The following is a 24,926-nucleotide window of genomic DNA, read 5'->3' on the forward strand; positions in this document are numbered from 1 at the left end:
TAATTACAGTGAAAAATCACAACAAACACTATCAATTTCCAGTACTACTAACTAAATGACAATTAAATATCCAACAGAGGAACATGTAAGAAATATGGAATTTATTCACCAAAGAGTATGTTGATGTCAATTGAGAAGGCAATATTCTTTGGGTTAAAATGGGTGAAGGCCTACTTTAAGCTAATTTTTATAATTCATCACATTACATACTGTTTAGGGAATTAACCCTCATCTACCTATTGTTCCTGTGTCACTGTGTAATTGTCTCATTTATTGTACATTTCCCCCCCTTTCATAATATTGTAAAGCGATGCAGAATTAGTTGGCGCTATATAAATGCCAATAATAATAATAATAATAACCTTGTTTGGTTTTTAATACTGTGCACTGCCCATAGAACTAATCTTAAAATAAAGTAGAGACAAAATGGGAAGGTGGGACCTCCCACTTGAAAAGTGGGGGGAGGCAGGTTTCACTGAGATTACAACCGATTAAAAAAATCATTCTTAAATAGAAGATATTTTAAATACAATTTTATTAGAAAAATGGTTAAAGGATTAATACCAAGTAATAATGGATGAAAACATGTGCTAAAATAAAAATGTGTAACAAAAAACAAACAATAAATGAAAGAAAGGGGAGCAGGTCTGGTCTTAATTATACCAGTGCTAGTCTAATTTGTAACGTTACACAGGGTTATGCCTGTATTACTCACCTAACCCTATCTAAACAACAGAATAAGTTTTATAACCTATCTCTGAATCTAATTTTTCAGTACATTTTCTCATTGATGCTAAAATAAATTGACATAAAGTTCAATCTAACAGGGGAGCAAACAGAATATATTAATGTATTTTCAAGTTAAAACCAGCAATAGATGAAACTAAGTGACCACAATCAGAGACAAATCACATGTTTAAGCTTTTGAATATAAATCTTTAAATGATTTGATAAGGGTGTACATCCTATAACCAATTATTAAGAATTATATTAATCAATAATGTGTTACATCACCCCTAAAAATTCAGTTTCTTTTGTAAAAAAATATATCTGCTGTGTAAATGGATATTTCACAAATTGCATACCTTTCCATAGCCACCCTTGCCAAGCAGTCGGTGGAATGTAAATCTCTCCAGCGAAAGAGATGAATCCAAAGATGGACCTGGATCTTCTGGAGAGTCGCTGATTTCTCCATTGATTTCCTCTTCACTCGCGCGTTGTTTTCCTTCTTCATCTTTATGTTCTTCTTTCTTCCTTTTCTTCACCTGTAGCTCTTTCCTGATGTCACTGTCCTTGTTGTCTTCTTTTTGTTGTGTTCTTCCTCTGCTCTCTACGTCCTCAGCGGTCCTCTTCTTCGTCTTCTTACCATCCATGTTTGAGTTTGATGGTTTTAATCCACAAATTGTCGAATAAAAATTTTGCCAACTGTCACCAATCAAAATCGCTCTCAAAAGGTTTGAAGTGAAGTGGCAGGTGCATGAGCCAAGTTCTATGTCATGAGTTCTAAAGTGCTCTGATTGGTCAGAAACTGCATTGTGTTGTTTATTTTGTTTATTTTTAAATCCCAATGATTATTATTTATATTTTTTATTCATCTTTCATAATAAATAATTCATATTTCTTAAAACTCTTTGTAAATGTATAATTTCAAATATATTTTAGGTTTAGTATTTAGCTTCTCATCTATGCCATTTGTGCAGAGCTGGCAGTAAATATGGCCACCTCAGTAGAGATCTACATGTCCATTTTCTTACTCGGTGTCTGAGTGCGGCACACTAGGCCTTGTTACTGCACCAGGTTGTGTGCGTGCATCCTTTTGACATCTATATTTATTCTGTACAGTTGCTGCTCACTTAATTAGGAAATTGTATAGAGGTTTAATATGTACTTAAAAAGGACCTTGTCACCCACGCATTTTGTGAATGAAAGCTCCATTTTGAGTACTCGCTTTGTGTCCGACAGTCTCTTTGGTTATTACTGACCGATGCAGTATATCAGTTCATTCTGATTTGCGGCAGTGCATTTAGGTAACGTGTATGTATTGCCCCACACAAAGTCCTCTATGCTGTTAGCATGTAGCAAATTACCACTTATAGGTATCAGCAATTTAGGGTAAGAAAAGGTAATTTAGGCCCTAAAAAAAAATTATCTTTTGTTTTTTCTTGTTTTAGGTAAAGGGGCACCCTGGGCACCAATACTATTGCAGCTTAATATAGTGGTTTTGGTGCCTTGGTGCTCTCTTTGTATGGTGACAAGTATAACCATTGCCATTTATGAGAAAAAGTGGTGTTTATGTTTGTCAATCAGTGTGCCTCTAGTGACTGTTAATCGCACTGCGTTTAGAGGCATTTCCATGTAAAAACGTGTAAAGTTTTCTTTGTTTGACATCATGATGATGTCAAACGCAGTCAAGTCTCTCCATAGAGAAATACCTTAATGCATCTCTATGAAAAGAATCCTAATGCCAATTGCCATGCATGCACAGTAGGATCCTCAATGCTTTTCTATTGAGGGGTGTCCTGAATGTAAAAACCAATAAGAACATTTTAATGTTAAAAGTACTATATGTAATCATAAATGCTGCCTGAGCCACTATTTATTAGAGATTATGAATGAGGCAAAATATAGTATACAGGATCTAGACGCCTTACCTGACAGTCCAGCTTAGTGCTAGCATTGGTACATGCCCCTTATCATTATAAATACTGGCCCCACAGGCAGGGGATTTCAGTAAATGGATTGTCTTGCTGGCCCTAATCCTAACTTGAACCCTAATCTTTTCAAATAGTGTTTTATTATTATTTTTTTTGTAAAGAAAATAACGGTAAAAAAGTGAAAACAATTCATCCACAACTGTATATATAGTTAATGTTAGGGCCACCCAGAACTCCTTGCGGTAGTAATATCACTGCAAATGTGTGATCTCTATGGGAAAAGCAAGTCTTATGGCTTGACTGATGTGCAGATTTATGTTTAACATTTAACACAATGTTAAACAAAAATCTGCACACCAGTCACACAGAGTTAAGGTGGAAGGGGTTTTCAATCACAATTTTCTCCCCACCATAACCTTTCTGGTTTTTGCAATATATAAGAAAATAGGACTCTAAGCCCTTATAGGACCGGGTCCGTCATGCTGGGGGAAGCACTTAACGCCGGACCCAGTCTGTCATGCGCTCAAATTAACCGTAGATCGCTGTGGTGCTGGCGATCGCAGGTTTAACGCTGTTGCTGGGTGCCTGTGAGTCAGGGGCAGACCACCAACAGCAAATTGCGATGTCCCAGCCCACGTTGTCACAATGCTGCTGGGATATCAGATCTTCTTCCCTCCACCTCTTGTAGGTTTTTGAAGTGTAGAGAGATGGATCGTTGTTACATTGTGTCCCTGAAGTGAATTAATTTGTTTGAAGAGTTTCCAAATCCCATTCACCCTGTTCTTTAAAAAAAAAAAGAAAAAAAAAAAAAACCTTTTCCCTGCTGATTGATCACTGGCAGCAGTGATCAAAATACAGATCACAGTACTTTGATTTTTTTTTTTTTTTTTACTCTCAGGGGTTAAATTAGATTTTTTTTAGTAACCCTAAGAGATTTAGTTAGTTGATGTGGGTGGAATTTAGTGGAAATTGGGGAATTTAGTGATAAGCTGATAAAAAAAATAAAAAATAAAAAGTAAAAAAAAATTAAAGTTTAGTTATTTAGTTAAAGTTTATTCCCTTAATCCAAAATGCTTATGAAGTATAGTGCAGAGGAGGCTTATGCTATGTTATCGATCGACTCAGAGGCGACTGACACTGCCTCCGAGAGTGATGCAGGGGACAGGGACTTTGTGCTAGATACTGCAGGACCATCAGGAGAAATACCTGATTCCCCTAATGCTGAACATGGCGCAGATGACTGGGTACCCCCTATTAATTTTTCACCAGACATCCCAGAGTTCACTGCCAATCCTGGCATACAGGCTGACCTGTCTGGTTATAATATGCTGGATTTCAAGATCAGAGACAACATGGGTTTACTTCAGGGAGATCATGCCAAACTAATCTTATTGATTTTTTTGATTGGGTAACTAAAATAATAGATCAGGGTGGTGCACTAGACATTGCTTACCTAGATTTCAGTAAGGCTTATCAATAAACTGCAATCTTTAAGTTTGGATTCCAATATTGTTGAATGAGTAAGGCAGTGGCTGAGTGATAGGCAACAGAGGGTTGTAGTCAATGAAGTATATTAGAAGCATGGTCATGTCACCAGTGGGGTACCTCAGGGATCTTTACTTGGACCCATTCTCTTTAATATTTTTATTAGTGATATTGCAGAAAGTCTTGATGGTAAGGTATGTCTTTTTGCTGTCTTTTTTGTGGCAACTGACATTTAATGTGGATAAATGCAAAATAATGTATCTTGGACGTAAAAACCCAAGGGCACAGTACAGAATATTTGATAGAGTCCTAACCTCAGCATCTGAGGAAAGGGATTTAAGGGTGATCATTTCTGATGACTTAAAGGCAGACAATGTAATAGAGCAGCAGGAAATGCTAGCAGAATGTTTGGTTGTATAGGGAGAGGCATTAGCAGTAGAAAGAGAGAAGTGCTTATGCCATTGTACAGAACACTGGTGAGACCTCACTTGGAGTATTGTACGCAGTACTGGAGACCGTATCTTCAGAAGGATATTGATACTTTAGAGAGAGTTCAGAGAAGGGCTACTAAACTGGTTCATGGATTGCAGGATAAAACTTACAAGGAAAGGTTAAAGGAACTTAACATGTATAGCTTGGAGGAAAGACGAGACAGGGGGGGATATGATAGAAGCATTTAAATATATAAAGGGAATCAACACAGTAAAGGAGGAGACTATATTTAAAAGAAAAAAAACTACCACAACAAGAGGACATAGTCTTAAATTAGAGGGGCAAAGGTTTAGAAATAATATCTGGAAGTATTACTTTACTGAGAGGGTAGTGGATGCATGGAATAGCCTTCCAGCTGAAGTGGTAGAGGTTAACACAGTAAAGGAGTTTAAGCATGCGTGGGATATGCATAAGGCTATCCTAATTATAAGATAAGGCCAGGGACTAATGAAAGTATTTCTAAAAATTGGGCAGACTAGATGGGCCGAATGGTTCTTATCTGCCGTCACATTCTGTGTTTCTATGATTATATGCAGCTGTTCTTGGGAGTTGAGATTTTTGTGGAGGTAGTCACCCAGACTAATCCATACGCTGGCACACAATCAAGAGTCTCTTATCGCCAGGAAAGAGAGATTTTACCCAACCAGTGTGCCAGAATTGAAACAGTTCTGGGCACTGACAATGCTAATGGGCATAATTAAAAAGCCCACAATTAGAATGTATTGGTCTAAAAACCCCATTTGCAATACCCCCATTTTTTTCCCCAGACCTCGAGTAGTAGGGACAGATATGAAGACATACTGTGAATTATCCCAAAGGTCATCCACAGTATGATTTTCTATATAAAATACACCCTCTAATTGCCCACTTTAACAAAAAATGTGCCACTATCTATAACTCAAAAAATATATATTTCTATTGATGAATCCCTCATGAAGTTTAGGAGGAAGACTGGGGTTTAAACAGTACATCCCATCCAAAAGATCCCAATATGGGATCAAATTTTATAAACTGTGTGAAAGTAGCAGTGGCTATATGTAAACTTTCTGTGTATACAAAGAAAGGGATAGCCACCTTGATCCCCCAGGTTGCCCAAATATAGTAGGGACAAGTGGAAAAATATTCTGGGACCTCATCATGCCGTAACTAAACAAGGGATATCACTTGTATATTGATAATTTTTATAATAGTATCCGACTTCTAAAACTGCTGCTTTGAGACTGTGGCCTGTGGCACTATTCGGAAGAGTCCCACAGGTTTCCCAAAGGCTCTAGCAGGAAAACAAATAAAAAGGGGGGAAACAAGTACCGTGATAAAAGGAGGTGTTCATCCCAATGCTGTGTCGCATGTCGCGGCAAAGGGGAAATTAAACGGGTGCCGGTCTGCATAACACATTACAATCAGCATATAGGGGAGTTGACCTGTCCGAACAACTGATGCAGCCGTATTTGATCATCCGAAAGACCAGGGCATGGTATAAAAAAGTGGGCCTATATATAATATAGACGGCAATCCACAATGCCTTTGTAATTTTTAAAAAGGTAAATGCTGAGCTGAAATGCACATTTCTATAATTTCAGTTTCAGCTCATTTCTGGGTTGCTTGAGTGCCACAGAGGGGGACCATCAGTGGAGCCTAGCAGAAGAAATGAGGCAGGTCACTTCTGCTTCAGGATTCTATCAACCCCCAGAAAGAAATCCCCCCAGAAAAGGTGCTGGGTGTGTTACAAGAGGGGCGTAATAGCGGAGACCAGTTATTACTGCCCTGATTGCCCCTCTCAGCCCGGCCAATGTATTGGCAACTGTTTTAAAATTAACCACACCCAGAGCGAATAAGTAGAGCAGTTTTGAGGTGTGATTTTAGTCATCTGTTTGGTTACCGAATCTTGGCTTTGTCTCCCATTTATCCTGTCTTCTCTGATCCTTGACCTCGGCTTGTCCTATCGTTGTCCATGTTTCTTTACTCCTTTGACCTCGGCTTGTAACTTGACTATTCTCTGCTTGTATAGCCCGGCCATTCTAAGGACCGGTATTACAAGTTTCTCTCTCTGTGTTCTCTCTCTTTGTAGTCTGTCTGGGTTTTGGATCCGGGATCCGTGACAGCGTTGCCAGGACGCAGATAACTGGGTACTACCCCCTGATAAGTTTACTCCAAATATTCTCACTTTCACAGCAAATAGTATGCACGTGCTCATAATTTGAATTGATGAGCTGCTTATATTTAAAAATAGATGCGGCCTTTGAGAGGTAATTTGCAATCATGAGCTGCTAAAATGAGACTTAGGCCCAGCATCCACTTTTGAAAAATATGACATTGGTGTGTCTCAAATGTGCCCGTTCAACATCCACATATCCCTGAAAAAGGTACACATGGGGGTATTGTTGTATTAAGACGACATAGCTGAGAAACATATTAGGTGTTATGCTGCCGTAGCACACATAAGGATTGCAAAATATACAGTAACATCTCTAAGTGTGTATCAACAAGGCAGAAAAAAGGCTAATTGCTACTAGTCTTGGTACAAACTAGCAAAACAATTATCCTACACCAAGGTTTCAAATATGAATGGTAGGCCTTTGAATGGTCGGCCTTTGTGGGTTGTTTTTTTAACACTCAAACTGCTATAATGCCCCATATTGAAACATGGGCCCATCAAATGCGTCTCTCAAAATTCTACTGTAAATACTGAAATGGACAGTTCTCCAATATGGCACTGTAGCTTCACAAAATAGTGCCAAAGACATTCATTGGGGGTATGATTTTACTTAGAAGACTTAGCTGAGCATAATTTTGGGGATTTGATCATAGTGGCACATATCAAATATACAAAATGCCCAGCAAAAATGTAATCTGTATATAAAAAATGCCCAAAATAATTTTTTACCACATTCTTTGACATATATTGGTGAAAAAATGGGGGCATGTTAAGGCACAATATGCACCATATGAGATACCCTGGAGTGTCTACTTTTACAAATGGTACGCCTTTGTGGATTTTTTTTACAGTTCTACTGCTATAATGCCCCATATTGAAACATGGTCCCATCAAATGCGCCTCTCAAAATTCTAGTGTAAATACTGAAATTAACAAGTCTCCTATATGGCAATGTAGCTTCACAAAATAGTGTCAAAGACATTCATTGGGGGTATCATTTTACTCAGAAGACTTAGCTGAGCATAATTCTGGGGATTTGATCATAGTGGCACTTATCAAATATACAAAATGCCCAGCAAAAATGAAATCCGTATGTAAAAAATGCAAAAAAAATGTTTTTACCATATACTTTGACATATATCGATAAAAAAATGGGGGCATGTTAGAGCACAATATGCACCATATGAGATACCCTGGAGTGTCTACTTTTACAAATGGTAGGCCCTTGTGGGTTGTTTTTTTTTTTTGAACAGTCAAACTGCTATAATACCCCAAATTGAAGCATAGGCCCATCAAATCCGTCTCTCAAAATGCTACTGTAAATACTGAAATGGACAGGCCCCTTATATAGCACTGTAGCTACACAAAATAGTGGCAAAGATATACATTGGGGGTATTGTTGTGACCAGCAGATGTAGTTGAACACAAAATAAAGTTTTGTACAGGAATAGCACACACCAACTTTACGAAATCCACATGAGAAGATCTTTGTTATAAGTTTGAGTGTAAAAAAACAAAAAAAATCACAATTTTACTCCAATATTTAGCAGAGATTGGCGCTGAAAAAGTGTCAAAATAACCTTGGGTAAATACCCTGTGATGTGAACTTTATATAAATATATACTTTTGTGTGGCCATTTTGTTTTCTTTTATGGCTATTAAGCTTACAAAACAAACATACCAAATTCTAAAATCGCTCCACATTAAAAGTTTATTATACTCCTTGTGTTTTGTGACCTGTAACTACCAAAAAACTTAAAATCCTAGACACATTATATATTCTGTAAATCAGAACAACTAAATTAATTTATTTTAATTACTTTCCTTAACCTGCACTAATTATGCACACATTATTATTGCAAAAACTGTAAAAAAATATTTTTAATTTGTTTGCATTTTTAATTTTTTTAAATATAATAAATACACATTTATATATGCATATGTTACATCAAATTAAAGACCCTTTTGTCCTTTAACCCCTTATGGACACATGACATGTGTGACATGTCATGATTCCCTTTTATGCCAGAAGTTTGGTCCTTAAGGGGTTAAAAACAAGTATATAATATGTGTTGCTGCAATAAATTAGTAAAATGCAAATTACAGTTGAACGCAAATAACAAAAATATTCAAAAATTGTTTGTATCATTAAGTGCAAGACACATTTTTAAAGCTGTGTTCTTACAGGGTTAAAAACAAACATGAAACATAATCATTAACCTATAGAAAATACAGTTATACTAATAATACACACATGATTAAATAGCTGCAAATCTAACGGCCCATCGAGAAGAGTATAACAAATATTATATTGAAATTTTAATCTCCAGAAATCTCAGCATTCCCCTTCGGTAAGGCACCCATCCCATTTACAGATACCTAATCCTAAAATGAATCCTCAAATTTATCCTAAACATAAACCTAATATTTATCCTAATCCTAGTCCTTAATCCTACTCTAATCCTAAATAGAGGTTGATATAGAAACATAGAATGTGACGGCAGAAAAGAACCATTCGGCCCATCTAGTCTGCCCAATTTTCTAAATACTTTCATTAGTCCCTGGCCTTATCTTATAGTTAGGATAGCCTTATGCCTATCCCACGCATGCTTAAACTCCTTTACTGGAAGGCTATTCCATGCATCCACTACCCTCTCAGTAAAGTAATACTTCCTGATATTATTTTTAAACCAAAAGATGTTACCATCTGTTGGTTGTTTTCAGTATGATAGACTGATAGATTCCTGTTACACTGAAAATAGCACGCTCAATACATTGCAATTGATACTGAGCAACTAAGAAAGCCCAGCACAGATTATAATAGCATTGGGACATAGCAAGGAGACACTCCACCAGGTTCAGATTTTCAGGGTCTCACAAGCACCAGCTGCACCAGCTGTGCTATTGCTCAATCACATTGTTCTTAATAGATTTAAAGTGCTTTATTGTCACGTTTACATAGATTGAGATGGAGCTCAACTGCAGATTTCCTTGGATTTAGTTGAAGATTTAGATTTATAGAGAATAATGTAGGAACTGGCAATACAATATAGGAAATACGGGTACTGTATCTTTAATTATTCGGTTGCAGGAGAAAATAGGTACTGTATCTTTAAATACTTCAATATTGGCAAGCAGCTTCCTTATGGCAATCAAGTATAGTTGCTTTTGCAAGAAATAAGTTAATTGAATGAAGCTATAATGAAGTTTAAACCAACAGTGAATTGAATGAGGAATTAAGCTAGCAGGATACGTTATCAGCTGGAGCCTGGAAGGTTAGAGAGCAGGTTACAGCAGATTTGATTTGAGGACTTGAGAGCAGACCAAAGGATGAGTGCTCAGGAGTCTTTGAGAGAAAAAGTTCGTATAATAGATGAAACGATTAACTTAGCTTCCTGAGGCTGAAGTTTGGTTCCAGAGTTCCCCTCCAGGAAGGTTCTTTGGGAGACAGGACGAGAGGAGTCAGATACAAGCCGTGGTCGAGGAGAGGAGAAGGCGGTTAGACGAGTTTCAGTCCGATTCGGTACACAGGTAAGTTGCAGAGAGAGATTTTCAGCCGGTTAAGTTCCGCGGTACGCCGTTCATTAATCCAGCGTCTTGTGTCTGGCGCGGTCGCATTATGTAGCGTGATGAGACCGCGTCAGAGAGGGGGTGTGGCTAAGCTGCGTCAACCCAGAAGAGACTGGAATTACTGGTAACGGGCATGACATTTATGCAGAGCTGATTCTCACTAATTGTGGCCCAGCTGACAGAGTGGAGCCCCAGTTATTGACTGATACCTGTTGTGATCACTGATTTAACCCGACTCACATTACATTACTTTATTTAAATCTCCATTCAAAGGGCTGTATGCCACACTGACTTTCAGTGCTTCATGCGGCTCATCTGTGTTCACTAAAACTGGCTCCAGGGGCGGTGCCGGGCCGCCGAGCAGAGCTGCAGCCATCCGCACTAGCTCCGACCCTGAACGGCACAAAAGCTTTGAAAAAGCCGAAAAAGCCAAAGGAAATGTTACCCTCTCAGAGCACCGGGAGCCGGGGCAGCATGTAAGAAGGGCCCAAGCGATGAACAAGCGGCCGCTCCACGCGCTGCAACCGCGAAGCCCGAATGACGGGCACAAGGCGTTCACACGTGTGGAGGCGGTATGTGTGGAGGGAGGCCCCGGCATCCCCCCCGGCCAGTGGGGGTAATCCCGGCCCATGATTCAGACCTTCAGAGGCTGGAGGCGAAGGCCCGCGCGGCACGGGGCCCCTTTCCAGGAGGTACCAAGATGGCGGATCCCCACACGCGGCTGAGAGCCACGCTGGGTAGCCAGGACCCCCAGGATACCGGACCCTATAGAAGGACCACTTGGGGCGGAGAACTGCCTGGCAAGGAGCCGGTCTGGGCCCCAGGATTTGGTGGATTTGGCCCTGTGGGACCGGGGCGTGCTGACCCCCGGCAGACCGGTGGCTGGGGAGGCGTGCACCGACGCCGAGCATGTGGCCGGAGAAGGGTGAGGCGTCAAAGGACTGGAGCTCCAACAGAGGTCAGCAGGAGTGTGGGAGGTGCAGGTGATGGGGGGACCTGCGGACTTTTCAGGGGTGGGAGGCCGTCGGACCTCTCCCGACCCTGAGTGCCCACAACACTGAGAGACTCTCCGATGCACGGCAGGGCCAAGCCCTGGGAGAAACTGAGGGGGTTCGCTACCTGTGGGACACTGGGGGGTCCAAGCAGTGAGAAACCAGCTTGAAGTGCAAAAGACTCCCCGAGAAGCCATATACCCTGGGATAAGGGATCCCCCCCGCAGCGGAGCTGATAAACCACCTCCAGAGAAGGGACTCAATGCAGTTTAACCCTTATCAGCCTTAAAAGTCCATAGGCTATTTGTGCCACAGTGCCCCCACGGGCAAAAGTTGAGTGTTAGGCTCTATTGCTTAATTTATAGCCGAACAGCGGCATCATAAGGGGAATGCTAACATGCATAGGTTATTTGTGTCACAGTTTGAGTCCTAGGGTCCAAGCCCGGAGGCGACATAACACAAATGGTCTGCTGAAATGGTTCACATATTATATTTGATCTTTACCCTAATTTCTTGAGAACAGTTCAGCTCTGTTGTGGTTAAAAGCATCAAAGATATTAATATTACAGTCTTACGTTAACTGAACTGTACTGAAAACAGCATGATATCCGTTATATTAGTTTAAACAATCTTATTCTTTTACACAGATTCTAGGCATGCTGCTTAGATACCAGCAGACGTTGCATACACTGTCGCTTACAGTATAGCCTAACTGCTGCAACATATGAAGGATAAACGCATAAGCTAACACTGGCTAAATGTACCTGATTTAATAATGCCCATATCGTTAACCGTATACATACTAGACGCAACCTCAAGATACGCACGCTGATACGGAAAATAGATGCTTAGTTATCAGCATAAATTGCACAATTTGATTTGCTTAGAAATGCTAAAATGCTTCGACAGGGACTAAAGTTTACTATTAATAGCTTACACACTAACAGCTAGCGTAACGCACTAGTTAATATATTTGATTTGATTAAAACTACGCAAAATAGATTGATAAGACCCAGACCAGGCAGCTAGGACTTAATGCTATGTTTATACTCCTTACCAAATGATTACTGGATTCTGCGTGCATGCATCTTCTAGTTGTTGCCTGAGTAACTCACCGGATAAATGCTACTAATGGCCTACGTATAGTTATAATGGTTAATATACAGCGCTAGTATACTGCTTTCTCACGCTTGGTCTGAAATCTGGACATTTCAGCAAAGTTAATATACGTTTAGCCTACAACATGGAATGATTGCTGAGAATTATTGGCCTCTGCACAGGCAACCATAGGATACCTTTAATAATCTATGCCATAAGAGCCCTTATACGACTAGGTATGACTAGGAGGAATTTATAGCCAGCACAATGCATACATATGCCGATTGAATGCGTATGGCATCTTAACTCCCGCAAAGTTTAGGTACATTACATTTACTTAACTGCCTATTTATTTTGATGTCTATGCCTCTGCGCAGGCAACCAAATGTTATTTCTATGAATCCGCAATGTGCCTGCTCACACTTTATTGCGACTCCAATAAAAATATAAAAAAAAACAAAAAACTGGCTCTAGCTGACAGAGGGGAGCCCACATATGGACAGGTACCTGGGACTCCCTGGTGTGAGCAGGACTTTTAACCTGCTCACACCATATTTTATTAACAGAAATTTAAAACCCCATTTAAATGCCCGTATGCAGCGCTCACTATGAGATCAGAAACCAGAGCATTGGTCAGTCAGGATCCACTAATTATAACCTCAGGTATCAAGTGATAAAAACATACAAAAATGTTGTATGTTTGATTTACTTTTGTATTACACAATCATGTTACAGTGCTGCCGGCCACCTCAGGTGTTCCCTATTAAGGGTTGATAAGAGATTTAGAGAAATACCCCTCTCTGTCTCTTCAGAGATTTTGCCTTTTAGCTTAAAGCTGCAAGGTGAATTGTTAGTGTAGGACTCACCTAAGGGGGTTTACCTTGTTGTGGCAGGTTAGCTTTCACTTTAATGGCCATTAAACTGATACTAAAAAAACACTAGTTATGTAAATGTGCATAGAGATTTGGGATAGTGCGCAAGCAACTTTCTCTTTGGCCATTATGCCAGGTATCAAATAATACTTGGGTTCTCAATTACCAGCAGAGAAGTGATCCGTGCTGGTATAATATCGCATGATGTGATTATTGTTTCCTGACATTAAATACTTTAAAGGGACTCTATAGTCACCATATAAAAGCAAGAAAGACAGGTTCCCCAGCCTTCCTTCTTGCTTTTATATGAACTTTCATTGATTAAAAAAAAAAATGTCGGTGTTTTTATATTAAAAACTTACCTCCGTTCCAGCGCCGAGCTCCCCGCTAGGCCGCGCCCCCTTTTTCGTCAAAATGACGAAATCGCGGGGCCCAATGGGACGGCTTCACGCTGGACCAATCGCGTTCTTCATAGAGCGGCATTGAATGCCGCCCTATGAAGAACCTGAGCGCTTTACCGCGCATGTGCGCGGAATGCGCGTTCGCGAGCTGAGCTGTCTGACTGACAGCTCAGCTCGCTTTCTAAAATTGTCAATAAGGGGGGGGGACCTACTGTCCCCCCCCGGCCCCCACCCCTGTGCGGCGGGTGGGGGCCCTACAATTATCAATAAGGGGGGGACCTACTGCCCCCCCCCCCGGCCCCCACCCCTGAGCGGCGGGTGGGGGCCCTACAATTATCAATAAGGGGGGGACCTACTGTCCCCCCCCCCCGGCCCCCACCCCTGTGTGGCGGGTGGGGGCCCTAAAATTATCAATGAGGGGGGGACCTACTGTCCCCCCCCGGCCCCCACCCCTGAGCGGTGGGTGGGGGCCCTAAAATTATCGATAAGGGGGGGACCTACTGCCCCCCCCGGCCCCCACCCCTGAGCGGCGGGTGGGGGCCCTAAAATTATCAATGAGGGGGGGACCTACTGTCCCCCCCCCGGCCCCCACCCCTGAGCGGTGGGTGGGGGCCCTAAAATTATCGATAAGGGGGGGACCTACTGTCCCCCCCGGCCCCCACCCCTGTGCGGCGGGTGGGGGCCCTAAAATTATCAATAAGGGGGGGACCTACTGTCCCCCCCCCGGCCCCCACCCCTGTGCGGCGGGTGGGGGCCCTAAAATGATCAATAAGGGGGGGACCTATTGTCCCCCCCCCGGCCCCCACCCCTGAGCGGTGGGTGGGGGCCCTAAAATTATCAATAAGGGGGGACCTACTGTCCCCCCCGGCCCCCACCCCTGAGCGGTGGGTGGGGGCCCTAAATACAAAGGGGGGGGGACCCTAGTTAACCCTCCCCCCCCCCCAAAAAAAAATTATCTCCCTACCTACCCCCCTCACCCTAAAAATAATGAGGGGGGACCATTAACTAAAAACCTGTAAAAAAGAAAAAATGAGATAAAATCAACTTACCATTCGATGTTTTCTTTCTTCTAAAATCTTCTTTCTTCAGCCCCAAAAAAGGCCAAATAAAAATCCATAATAACCGACGCAATTAAAAAAAAAAAAAAAAAAACGAGCGCAAAAAAAAATAATCCATCTTCACCCATGGAGGGCTCCGCGCAGACTGAGCTCCGCAGGGCGGGGGAAGGCTTATAAAGCCTTGCCCTGCCCTGCAATTAGGCTAAGAACACTCTGATTGGTGGGTTTGAGCCAATCAGAGTGCTCTTTGTCATTTTACAAGCGTGGGAAAGTTCTTTGGAATTTTCCCACGCTTGTAAAATGACACAGAGCACTGTGATTGGATGGGTTTCAAGCCATCCAATCACAGTGCTCTGTGTCATTTTACAAGCGTGGGAAAGTTCTTTGGAATTTTCCCACGCTTGTAAAATGACACAGAGCACTGTGATTGGATGGGTTTCAAGCCATCCAATCACAGTGCTCTGTGTCATTTTACAAGCGTGGGAAAGTTCTTTGGAATTTTCCCACGCTTGTAAAATGACACAGAGCACTGTGATTGGATGGGTTTCAAGCCATCCAATCACAGTGCTCTGTGTCATTTTACAAGCGTGGGAAAGTTCTTTGGAATTTTCCCACGCTTGTAAAATGACACAGAGCACTGTGATTGGATGGGTTTCAAGCCATCCAATCACAGTGCTCTGTGTCATTTTACAAGCGTGGGAAAGTTCTTTGGAATTTTCCCACGCTTGTAAAATGACACAGAGCACTGTGATTGGATGGCTTGAAATCCATCCAATCACAGTGCTCTGTGTCATTTTACAAGCGTGGGAAAATTCCAAAGAACTTTCCCACGCTTGTAAAATGACAAAGAGCACTCTGATTGGTTTAAACCCACCAATCAGAGTGTTCTTAGCCTAATTGCAGGGCGGGGCAAGGCTTTATAAGCCTTCCCCACCCTGCGGAGCTCAGTCTGCGCGGAGCCCTCCATGGGTGAAGATGGATTATTTTTTTTGCGCTCGGTTTTTTTTTTGTTTTTTTTTTAATTGCGTCGGTTATTATGGATTTTTATTTGGCCTTTTTTGGGCTGAAGAAAGAAGATTTTAGAAGAAAGAAAACATCGAATGGTAAGTTTTTTTTATCTCTTTTTTTTTTTTTTTTTACAGGTTTTTAGTTAATGTTCCCCCCTCATTATTTTTAGGGTGAGGGGGGTAGGTAGGGAGATAATTTTTTTTTGGGGGGGGGGGGGGAGCGTTAACTAGGGTCCCCCCCCCCTTTGTATTTAGGGCCCCCACCCACCGCTCAGGGGTGGGGGCCGGGGGGGACAGTAGGTCCCCCCTTATTGATAATTTTAGGGCCCCCACCCACCGCTCAGGGGTGGGGGCCGGGGGGGGACAATAGGTCCCCCCCCTTATTGATCATTTTAGGGCCCCCACCCGCCGCACAGGGGTGGGGGCCGGGGGGGGGACAGTAGGTCCCCCCCTTATTGATAATTTTAGGGCCCCCACCCGCCGCACAGGGGTGGGGGCCGGGGGGGGACAGTAGGTCCCCCCCCTTATCGATAATTTTAGGGCCCCCACCCACCGCTCAGGGGTGGGGGCCGGGGGGGGACAATAGGTCCCCCCCTTATTGATAATTTTAGGGCCCCCACCCGCCGCACAGGGGTGGGGGCCGGGGGGGGACAGTAGGTCCCCCCCTTTATCGATAATTTTAGGGCCCCCACCCACCGCTCAGGGGTGGGGGCCGGGGGGGGACAATAGGTCCCCCCCTTATTGATAATTTTAGGGCCCCCACCCGCCGCACAGGGGTGGGGGCCGGGGGGGACAGTAGGTCCCCCCCCCCTTTGTATTTAGGGCCCCCACCCGCCGCACAGGGGTGGGGGCCGGGGGGGGACAGCAGGTCCCCCACCTTATCGATAATTTTAGGGCCTCCACCCGCCGCACAGGGGTGGGGGCCGGGGGGGGGGACAGTAGGTCCCCCCCCTTATCGATAATTTTAGGGCCCCCACCCACCGCTCAGGGGTGGGGGCCGGGGGGGGACAATAGGTCCCCCCCTTATTGATAATTTTAGGGGCCCCACCCGCCGCACAGCGGTGGGGGCCGGGGGGGGGGGGGGAGGAGAGTAGGTCTCCCCCCCCCCCCCTTCAACCACTATTGTGGACCGTAAGCGTCCCTGTGGGTTCGGGCTTCAGCTGTCAGCTGAAGCCACGCCCACAGCAGTGCTGACAGGCTATCAGCACACAAAGCGCGTTCACAGTGCTTTGTGTGCTGATAGCCCGTCTGATGCATTCACCCAGAATGCATCGGACGAGAGGCCTTTTTAGGGCCTCTGAACTCGGAAGTCCCTCTGGTGGCCGTCTGATTGACTGCAACAAGAGGTGTTCCAAGCTTCCAATGTAAACACTGCATTTTCTCAGAAAATACAGTGCTTACAAGAAAAAGGCTCCGGGTAGCTGTAGCACTCTCCTGAACAACCTCATTAAGCTGAAGTTGTTCAGGTGACTATAGTGTCCCTTTAAATGTGACCGATGGACACAGACAAATTGATACAGAGATACACTCCTAGAGATACACATGGACACGGACACAGACTGACACACATGCACAGATATACTGACACACATACACAGAAGCACAAACTGACACACATAGACATACACAGATACATGGACACTAGAACACTGCAACAAGTGCAATACATACACTGACACACAGACACAACTCTCACACGTACATGTGGTTCACCTTTCAAATGTCTTCTCTGTGGTCCGGCGAGCCTCCCAGCAGCCCTGCCTCCCTCTTTTTCATGGCAGGAACTACCTGTGGTTCCAGTGCAGCCAGGAAGGGCTCCATAGATCTTGCAAGGAAGACATGTGCTGGCAGGCCCCATGACCTGCTGAGGCCCTGGTGCATTTGCTTGGGAGTGAGAAGGTTTGCACTTTGTTTTGTAAAGCTCACCATCTTTACCTTATGGACTTTCACAAGGAAGGACAAGCCAGTTTATGGAATAATCACTTTATAATTGCAAAAGCCAAGTTCTTAATTAAACCTTAAGCAACGATACTGCACAATGAACCTCTTTTATGATGGATAATTTAAGTAGGATGTATTTTGGAATGAATAGGTATTCTGTTTTAATATATAACTCGTAATATCATACCTTCTTTTAGCCTTAAAGTTCTGAGCTGGCAGAGAAAAAATTTTGTTTCTATATTTCAATGATGGTCCTTTATCACTATGGGAGGTTCTGTACATGTAAAATTCTGTACACTATGTTATTATTGCACCACAAACGGCTGTTAAAGGGATAATATTAAGCCTGCTTCAACCAATTAGATCATGGTATATATAAGTTTAAATTTCAACCCTCTGATGATTTACTTTTTAATAAAGTATTACTCAAGTATACTACGTGTAACAGTGAGATATATTACAATGTATTTGATATTTAAGATATGAGGCATGAGCATGAGCGTTAATGATGCTGATGCGGTCATAAGCTCTCCATGTTGATGTTTTTAAGTATTAAAGCAATTGTGCAGCTCAGGAGTAGCTGTACTGGAGGAATCTGCTCCTTCTAAAAGCCAAAGGAACATCTCCTCAAGAGCTGATGGACTTGAGAATGTAAGAAAGACTAGCCAGGTCATGGTGATAGGGGACTCTATTATAAAGAGAGTATCTAGGGTAGTCCGCTGCTCTGATCATCTCAACCAGGCAGTTAGCTGTCTCCCGGGTGCTAGGATCCGGCATGTTTCTGACAGTGTGGATGGAATATTGGGAGGGGCTGGTGATGACCCTGCTGTCTTGTTCCATATTGGTACAAATGAAAACGTCAGAGAATAATGGTGGGTCCTAAAGAACAAGTTCAGGGAAGTAGAAAGTAAACTGAAGAAAAGGATCTCCAAGGTAGTATGTTACATGTGCCGTGCACTACAGTAAAAAGGCAATGGGTTATTCGAGAGGTTGATGCTTGGCTAAAGTCATGGTGTAAGAAGGTTGTTTTAGGCTTTTTAGAGCACTGGACTGATTTTGTGCTTGGTTACAATCTTTATTGTCATGGATATATTTTTGTTAAATAAACCATATCATTGTCTAATATGTCCTGTGTTGATGTTCATCTCAGGTTGAATTTACGTAATTTTAAGACCTGCTAAGGAACAGATGATTGTTATTATTTCCTGATATGTAAAACCATAGAATTGAGAGGACGTACTTTATTTTTCCCATAACTGTATATGTTAGTATCAAAATACACTTAGAATGAAAATGTTTATACGTAAATTATATTATATATATATATATATATATATATATATATATATATATAGAATATGATGGCAGATAAGAACCAATTGCCCAATCTAGTCTGCACAATTTTCTAAATACTTTCATTAGTCCCTGGTCTTATCTTATAGTAAGGATAACCTTATGCATATCCCACGCATGCTTAAACTCCTTCACTGTGTTAACCTCTACCACTTCAGCTGGAAGGCTACTCTATGCATCCACTACCCTCTCTGTAAAGTACCGTAATACTTCCTGAAATTATTTTTAAACTTTTGCCTCTCTAATTTAAAATGATGTCCTCTTGTTGTGGTAGTTTTGCTTCGAATATACTTCACTGACTACAACCATCTGTTGCCTGTCACTCAGCCATTGCCTAACCTATTCAACAATATTGGAATTCAAAAAGATTGTAGTTTATTGATGAGCCTGTTATGTGCAACAGTGTGAAAAACCTTACTGAAACCTAGGTAAGCAATGTCTACTGCATCACCCTGATCTATTATTTTAGTTACCCAATCAAAAAACTCAATAAGATTAATTTGGCATAATCTTCTTGAAGTAAACCCATGTTGTCTCTGATCTTGAAGTCCATGTGATTTTAGATGTTCAACAATCCTATCCTTTAACCCGTTCGCGCCGTTACGGCGTGCTATGCCGTCCCGGCGTTAATGGGCTTAAACGCCTTCACGGCGGCATAGCACGCCGCGGCGTTTTAGCTCTCCCACAGGTCCCTGATCCCTCCCAAACTGCAGATCACTGTTGGGGGACCTGCCTGGCAACCCAGGCAGGTCCCCTGTGGCCAATCCGTGGTGATCTGCAGTTTGTGATCGCAGTGACAGCCAGTCACTGCGATCACTGTTACAATGTGTCAGCCAATGATTTTAAATCACTGGCTGACACATTGTCTCTGCCCCTCTCCTCACCTCACTTCGATCTGAGAGAGAGAGGCAGAGAGATCGTTCCTGTAGAGCCCTGTGGAGAGAAAATTGTTAAAAAGAGAGAGAAAAAGTTTAAACAAATTTAACCCTTCCAGTGCTGATCACAGCATTTAACACTGTGATCAGCCTGTTTAGGGATTTTAGTACATTTGTACTATTATTAATTAATTTTTTTTAGGGTCAAAAAAATTTTTTACATTTTTTTTTTGACCCTTTGTCAGCCGCAGCAACCCAAATCTCCCTTAACCCTTTCCCCGCTGCCGTGATCACTGTACTGTACAGTATCGCTACTGTACAGTATTTTACCAGTGATCACTGTGATCAGAGGGCTCTCTGATCAGGCTGACTTTTTGGGGGGGGTTATTTTTATTAAAAAAACTAAAAATAAAATAAAAATTAACCCTTTCTGTACTGGTCGCAGCAGCCTAAACTGCGATCAGTACATTTATTTTATTTTTTGTGGGTTTCTGAGGGTGGGTAGTAGGGTGTTAGGCAGGTAGGAATTTAGTAATTTCCCCCTTAGATTTTTTTTGATTAATTATTGAGTAGCCCCCCCTAGAATGGCACGTCGCTACTCGGCTGAGGAGGCGTACGCCATTCTGGCAGGCAGTGATAGTGACACTCTGCAAGATAGTGACACTATCACTGCCTCTGACATTGAGGCTATGACTGACTCCTCTAGTGATGGTGCCCCACCACCACCACCAAGAGGACGCTCAGCAAGCCCAATGCCAGATGCAGACTGGGTGCCCCCAAACCTGACGGCCCCAGATATTCCCCCATTTACGGCGACCCCTGGCATCACGGTTATGGTGGATGCTTGGGAGCCCCTAAAATATTTTGATTTGTTTATGTCAGAGGACGTATTTCAGTTATTGGTTGAGCAAACCAATTTATTTGCCAACCAATATCTGACTGCGAATCCGGGGTCACATTACAATCGGCGTAATATGTGGCACCCCACGGATCTCGCAGAAATGCGCAAATTTTGGGCCCTAACTCTAGTTATGGGCATTGTCAAAAAGCCGAGTATCAGGTCCTACTGGTACAAGCACCCCATCCTGGCGACCCCTCTTTTCCCTGGGGTTATGAAGAGGGGTCGCTATGAGCAGCTGCTGCGTTTCCTCCACTTTAACGACAACACACTGTGCCCCCCAAGAAACGACCCATCGTTTGACAGGCTGTACAAAATTCGGCCCCTAATTGAACTCCTGTCAGACAAATTCTCCCAAAATTATGTCCCCGAAGAAAATATTTGTATAGATGAGTCCTTAATGAAATTTAAGGGCAGATTACTTTTTAAACAGTATATCCCTTCTAAACGGTCCCGATACGGTGTAAAATTTTATAAATTGTGTGAATCAAAATCTGGATATACACTCTGCGGGCGGCGCGCGAGGGAGCTGAGCAGAGAGCTCAGGGGAAGAGCTCCCTCGCCGGCCGCCCAGCCTGCCCGCCAGCGCCGCCCTGCAGCCACTGGACCACCAGGGAATGGGAGAACTCCCCCACCCCCAGCATTCCCAAAGAAATAAAGTGCACCCTTCCAAGATTCCAAGAAAGTAATCTGGTCAAGAAACCCAACCAGCTTGTTTTCAAAGTTAATGAGGAAGTATCATTGTCCTGTCACAAAAACTTATTTTTAAATGGAGCAAATCGTATCCGTTGTACTTCTGATGGCTGGGTTCCAACTTTACCAGTTTGTCAAAAGGATACTCCTAAACCACATGAAGTTGATGAACAGCCTGGAAAAGCTGGAAATCCTGAGCCTACACAACCTTCAGCTAAAAGTGCAACTCAAGAAATAAAGTGCACCCTTCCAAGATTCCAAGAAAGTAATCTGGTCAAGAATCCCAACCAGCGTGTTTTCAAAGTTAATGAGGAAGTATCATTGTCCTGTCACAAAGACTTATTTTTAAATGGAGCAAATCGTATCCGTTGTACTTCTGATGGCTGGGTTCCAACTTTACCAGTTTGTCAAAAGGATACTCCTAAACCACATGAAGTTGATGAACAGCCTGGAAAAGTCTGTACTATTCCAAATATAAATAATCTCATAAGAAGTCCTCATGATACCAGTTATGTGGTTGGCAAGGAAGTTCAATTCTCTTGTCACGACAACTTTCAAAGAATTGGAAATAGAACAAGTATTTGCACCCAAGATGGGTGGAAACCGGATCTGCCAACTTGTCAAGCTGAAAATCCTGAGCCTACACAACCTTCTACTGAAAGTGCAACTCAAGAGAAAAGACAAAAATGTCCACCAGCGCACAGCCCATTCAATGCTGAGATCAAAAATCCAAAGGCTGAGTATTATAGCGGTGACTCAGTAGAAATTGAGTGTTCACCTCAGTATATTCTTAATGGTGATCGTATAATCCTTTGTAAGGATGGAAAATGGCAATCTTCTCCTCAGTGCATTCCTTTACAAAAGTGTCCCAAGCCACCGATTATAAAAGATGGGGAGATTACTGAAGTGACAAGAAAGAGTGAATATTTCACGGATGACATTGTGAAGTACAGTTGTAACCCTGGTTTCCACATCACTGGGTCAGATGAAAGTCGATGCACAGAAAGGACATGGTTGGCCGCTCCGCAATGCACTGAGGACCCATGTGGCCCCCCTCCAAGTGTAACCAACGCACAAGTTCTTTCCAAAAAAAAACAATATAAGCATGGTGAATATGCACAATATGTGTGTGTGAATAACTACAAAATCACTGAAGAGAAACCAGCAACGTGTCTTGAAGGAAAATGGTGGCATGTCCCTACTTGTGTTTATATCTCGTGTTCACCACCACCTGAAATTGAAAATGGAGTGCTTACCGGTAATAAAAAGAATCAATATGCATCTGGTGATAAAGTGCGATATAGATGCAACAATGGATATGCTTTTGAGAAAAAAACAAATGATAAATCTGAAGCAATTTGTGAAGAGACACAATGGAAATCTATACCTGTTTGTCGAAAAATAGGAGAGCCCTGCGGCCCAGCCCCTGTTGTACAATATGGAGACTATTTAGGACCGAAACAAAATAATTATAAATCAGGATATACTATGCAGTATAAGTGTCCAAATTTTTATAAAAATGAAGGAGAAACAGTGGTTAGATGTGAGAATGGAGTATGGGGACACCCACCAGTCTGTCTAGAGCCAATCACTGCAAATGCAAAAGACATGAAAGAAAACAATATAGATTTTAAATGGATAGCTCGCAATAAGCTCTACAGTGAACATGATGATGAGATGGAATTTAGGTGTATTAATGGCTTTGAGATTTCTAATAGAACACATCTAAGAGTAAAGTGTAACAGAGGAGTGATTTTATATCCTAAATGCACCAAAATTGGATCTTGTTTGTTATCACAATCAACAATGAAACAACAAAATATATATTTAAATAGGAGTAGTGAAATATCTAATGGGGAAACAGTTACTTTTGAGTGCTATGAAAAAATGGTGCCTGAAAATTTTCTGCAAGCAACTTGCATGAATGGAAAGTTAGATTACCCAAAATGTTTATTTGCAGAAAAATGCAAGTCGGCTCCTGAAGTTCAAAATGGAAAACTTAAAGGTGAACAAAACCAAGGTGGCTATGATTCAGGCTCCACTGTGGAATTTGAATGTGATCCTCAACATGTGCTCTCTGGGCCTATAAGTGTTAAATGTGAAAGAGGTCAGTGGTCTGATCTTCCGCAGTGTCTTAAGCCATGCAAAATTTCCACAAAATACCTCAATGCTAGAAATGTTGAATTGATATCACCGGAAGATGAGCACATTTATGAAAATGGTGATGAAGTAGATTTTAAGTGCAAAACTGGTTTTAAAAATATAAATTCGGGAAATCCCTTAAAGGGAGAATGCAATGATGGCAAAATGAAGTATCCAAAATGTTTTCAAGGATCAACCTGTCGTTTAAGTCAAGAGATACTTGATGAAAAAAATTTGGAACTGCATACTAACGAAAATTATGATGTTTATTATGGAAATGGAGAAACCATTACATTCAAATGTAAGATAGGGTTTCACAGCACATCTGAACTGACTGGAAAATGTGAGAATCGGATTCTGACATATCCATCCTGCACATTCAGGGAATCTTCAGTATAAATTGCTGGCAGCAAATGGAAAGACAATGCAGACAAGACAACATAGAGATTTCCATACGTTTGCAAGTTTACTTCAAATATTTTATAAGTATATATTCTGGAAAACTGATCCACTGAAAGGATGCATTGATGCATGACATATTTCTATGATTATCAATCAAAGACCTGTGCGTTTTATATACTGCTGTTTAAGAATCAGTATTTAAAGAATAGTTTTTTTTTTGTTTTTTTTTGTTTTTTTATCACATTCATATGTGAAATGACTGATCTATACATTTACTGTTCTTGATATACTGTTATTTCAGTTGTGTTTAGGAGAATAAAAAAAACTGGCTTATTATATAAAAAAAAAAAAAATCTGGATATACATGGGCGTTTCGTATTTATCAGGGGAAGGATAGCCATCTTGACCCACCAGGATGCCCTGATTCTGTGGGTACATGTGGCAAGATAGTATGGGACCTAATCCTTCCCTTGTTAAATAAGGGATACAGGCTATGGGTTGACAACTATTACACAAGCATAGAGTTATTTAAAACTCTATTTTGCTTTGAGACCGTAGCCTGTGGCACAGTGCGTAAGAATCGTAGAGGTTTCCCCCAAACCCTGGCAAGAGGTAGACGCAGTAGAGGCTCCCTTTCAGCGCTCCGCCAGGATGAGTTGCTTGCCCTTCGCTTCACCGATAGGAAAGATGTGTACATGTTGTCTACAATGCACGACGAAACTTCAGTGCCAGTGTCTGTGAGAGGTGGAACTGAGCAGCTGGAGAAGCCGAAGTGCATTGTAGATTACAGCAAGTTTATGGGGGGAGTAGACTTGGCTGATCAGTGCATACAGCCCTA

General features: G+C 42.2%; 1 protein-coding gene across 1 annotated transcript; it reads left to right on the forward strand.

Moving 5' to 3' along the window:
• Positions 1–11,056: 11,056 nt before the first annotated feature.
• On the forward strand, positions 11,057–24,152 carry LOC134586347 (complement factor H-related protein 5-like). Its single transcript, XM_063441818.1, has 4 exons — positions 11,057–11,339; positions 18,276–18,376; positions 18,876–18,886; positions 21,493–24,152. The coding sequence occupies exons 1-4, from the start codon at positions 11,057–11,059 to the stop codon at positions 24,083–24,085; spliced, it is 2,988 nt and encodes a 995-aa protein (XP_063297888.1). The 3' UTR covers positions 24,086–24,152.
• The last annotated feature ends 774 nt before the right edge of the window (positions 24,153–24,926 follow it).

Source organism: Pelobates fuscus, chromosome 2 (assembly GCF_036172605.1).
Source record: "Pelobates fuscus isolate aPelFus1 chromosome 2, aPelFus1.pri, whole genome shotgun sequence".
Lineage (NCBI taxonomy): Eukaryota > Metazoa > Chordata > Amphibia > Anura > Pelobatidae > Pelobates > Pelobates fuscus.

Bases quoted from the DNA above. Each gene is read 5' to 3' on its own strand.
- LOC134586347 (XM_063441818.1), top strand. From the start codon at position 11,057: ATGGCGGATCCCCACACGCGGCTGAGAGCCACGCTGGGTAGCCAGGAC. The intron at 11,340-18,275 runs GTGATGGGGGGA...GATGTTTTTAAG, and splicing joins CAGGAGTGTGGGAGGTGCAG to TATTAAAGCAATTGTGCAGC.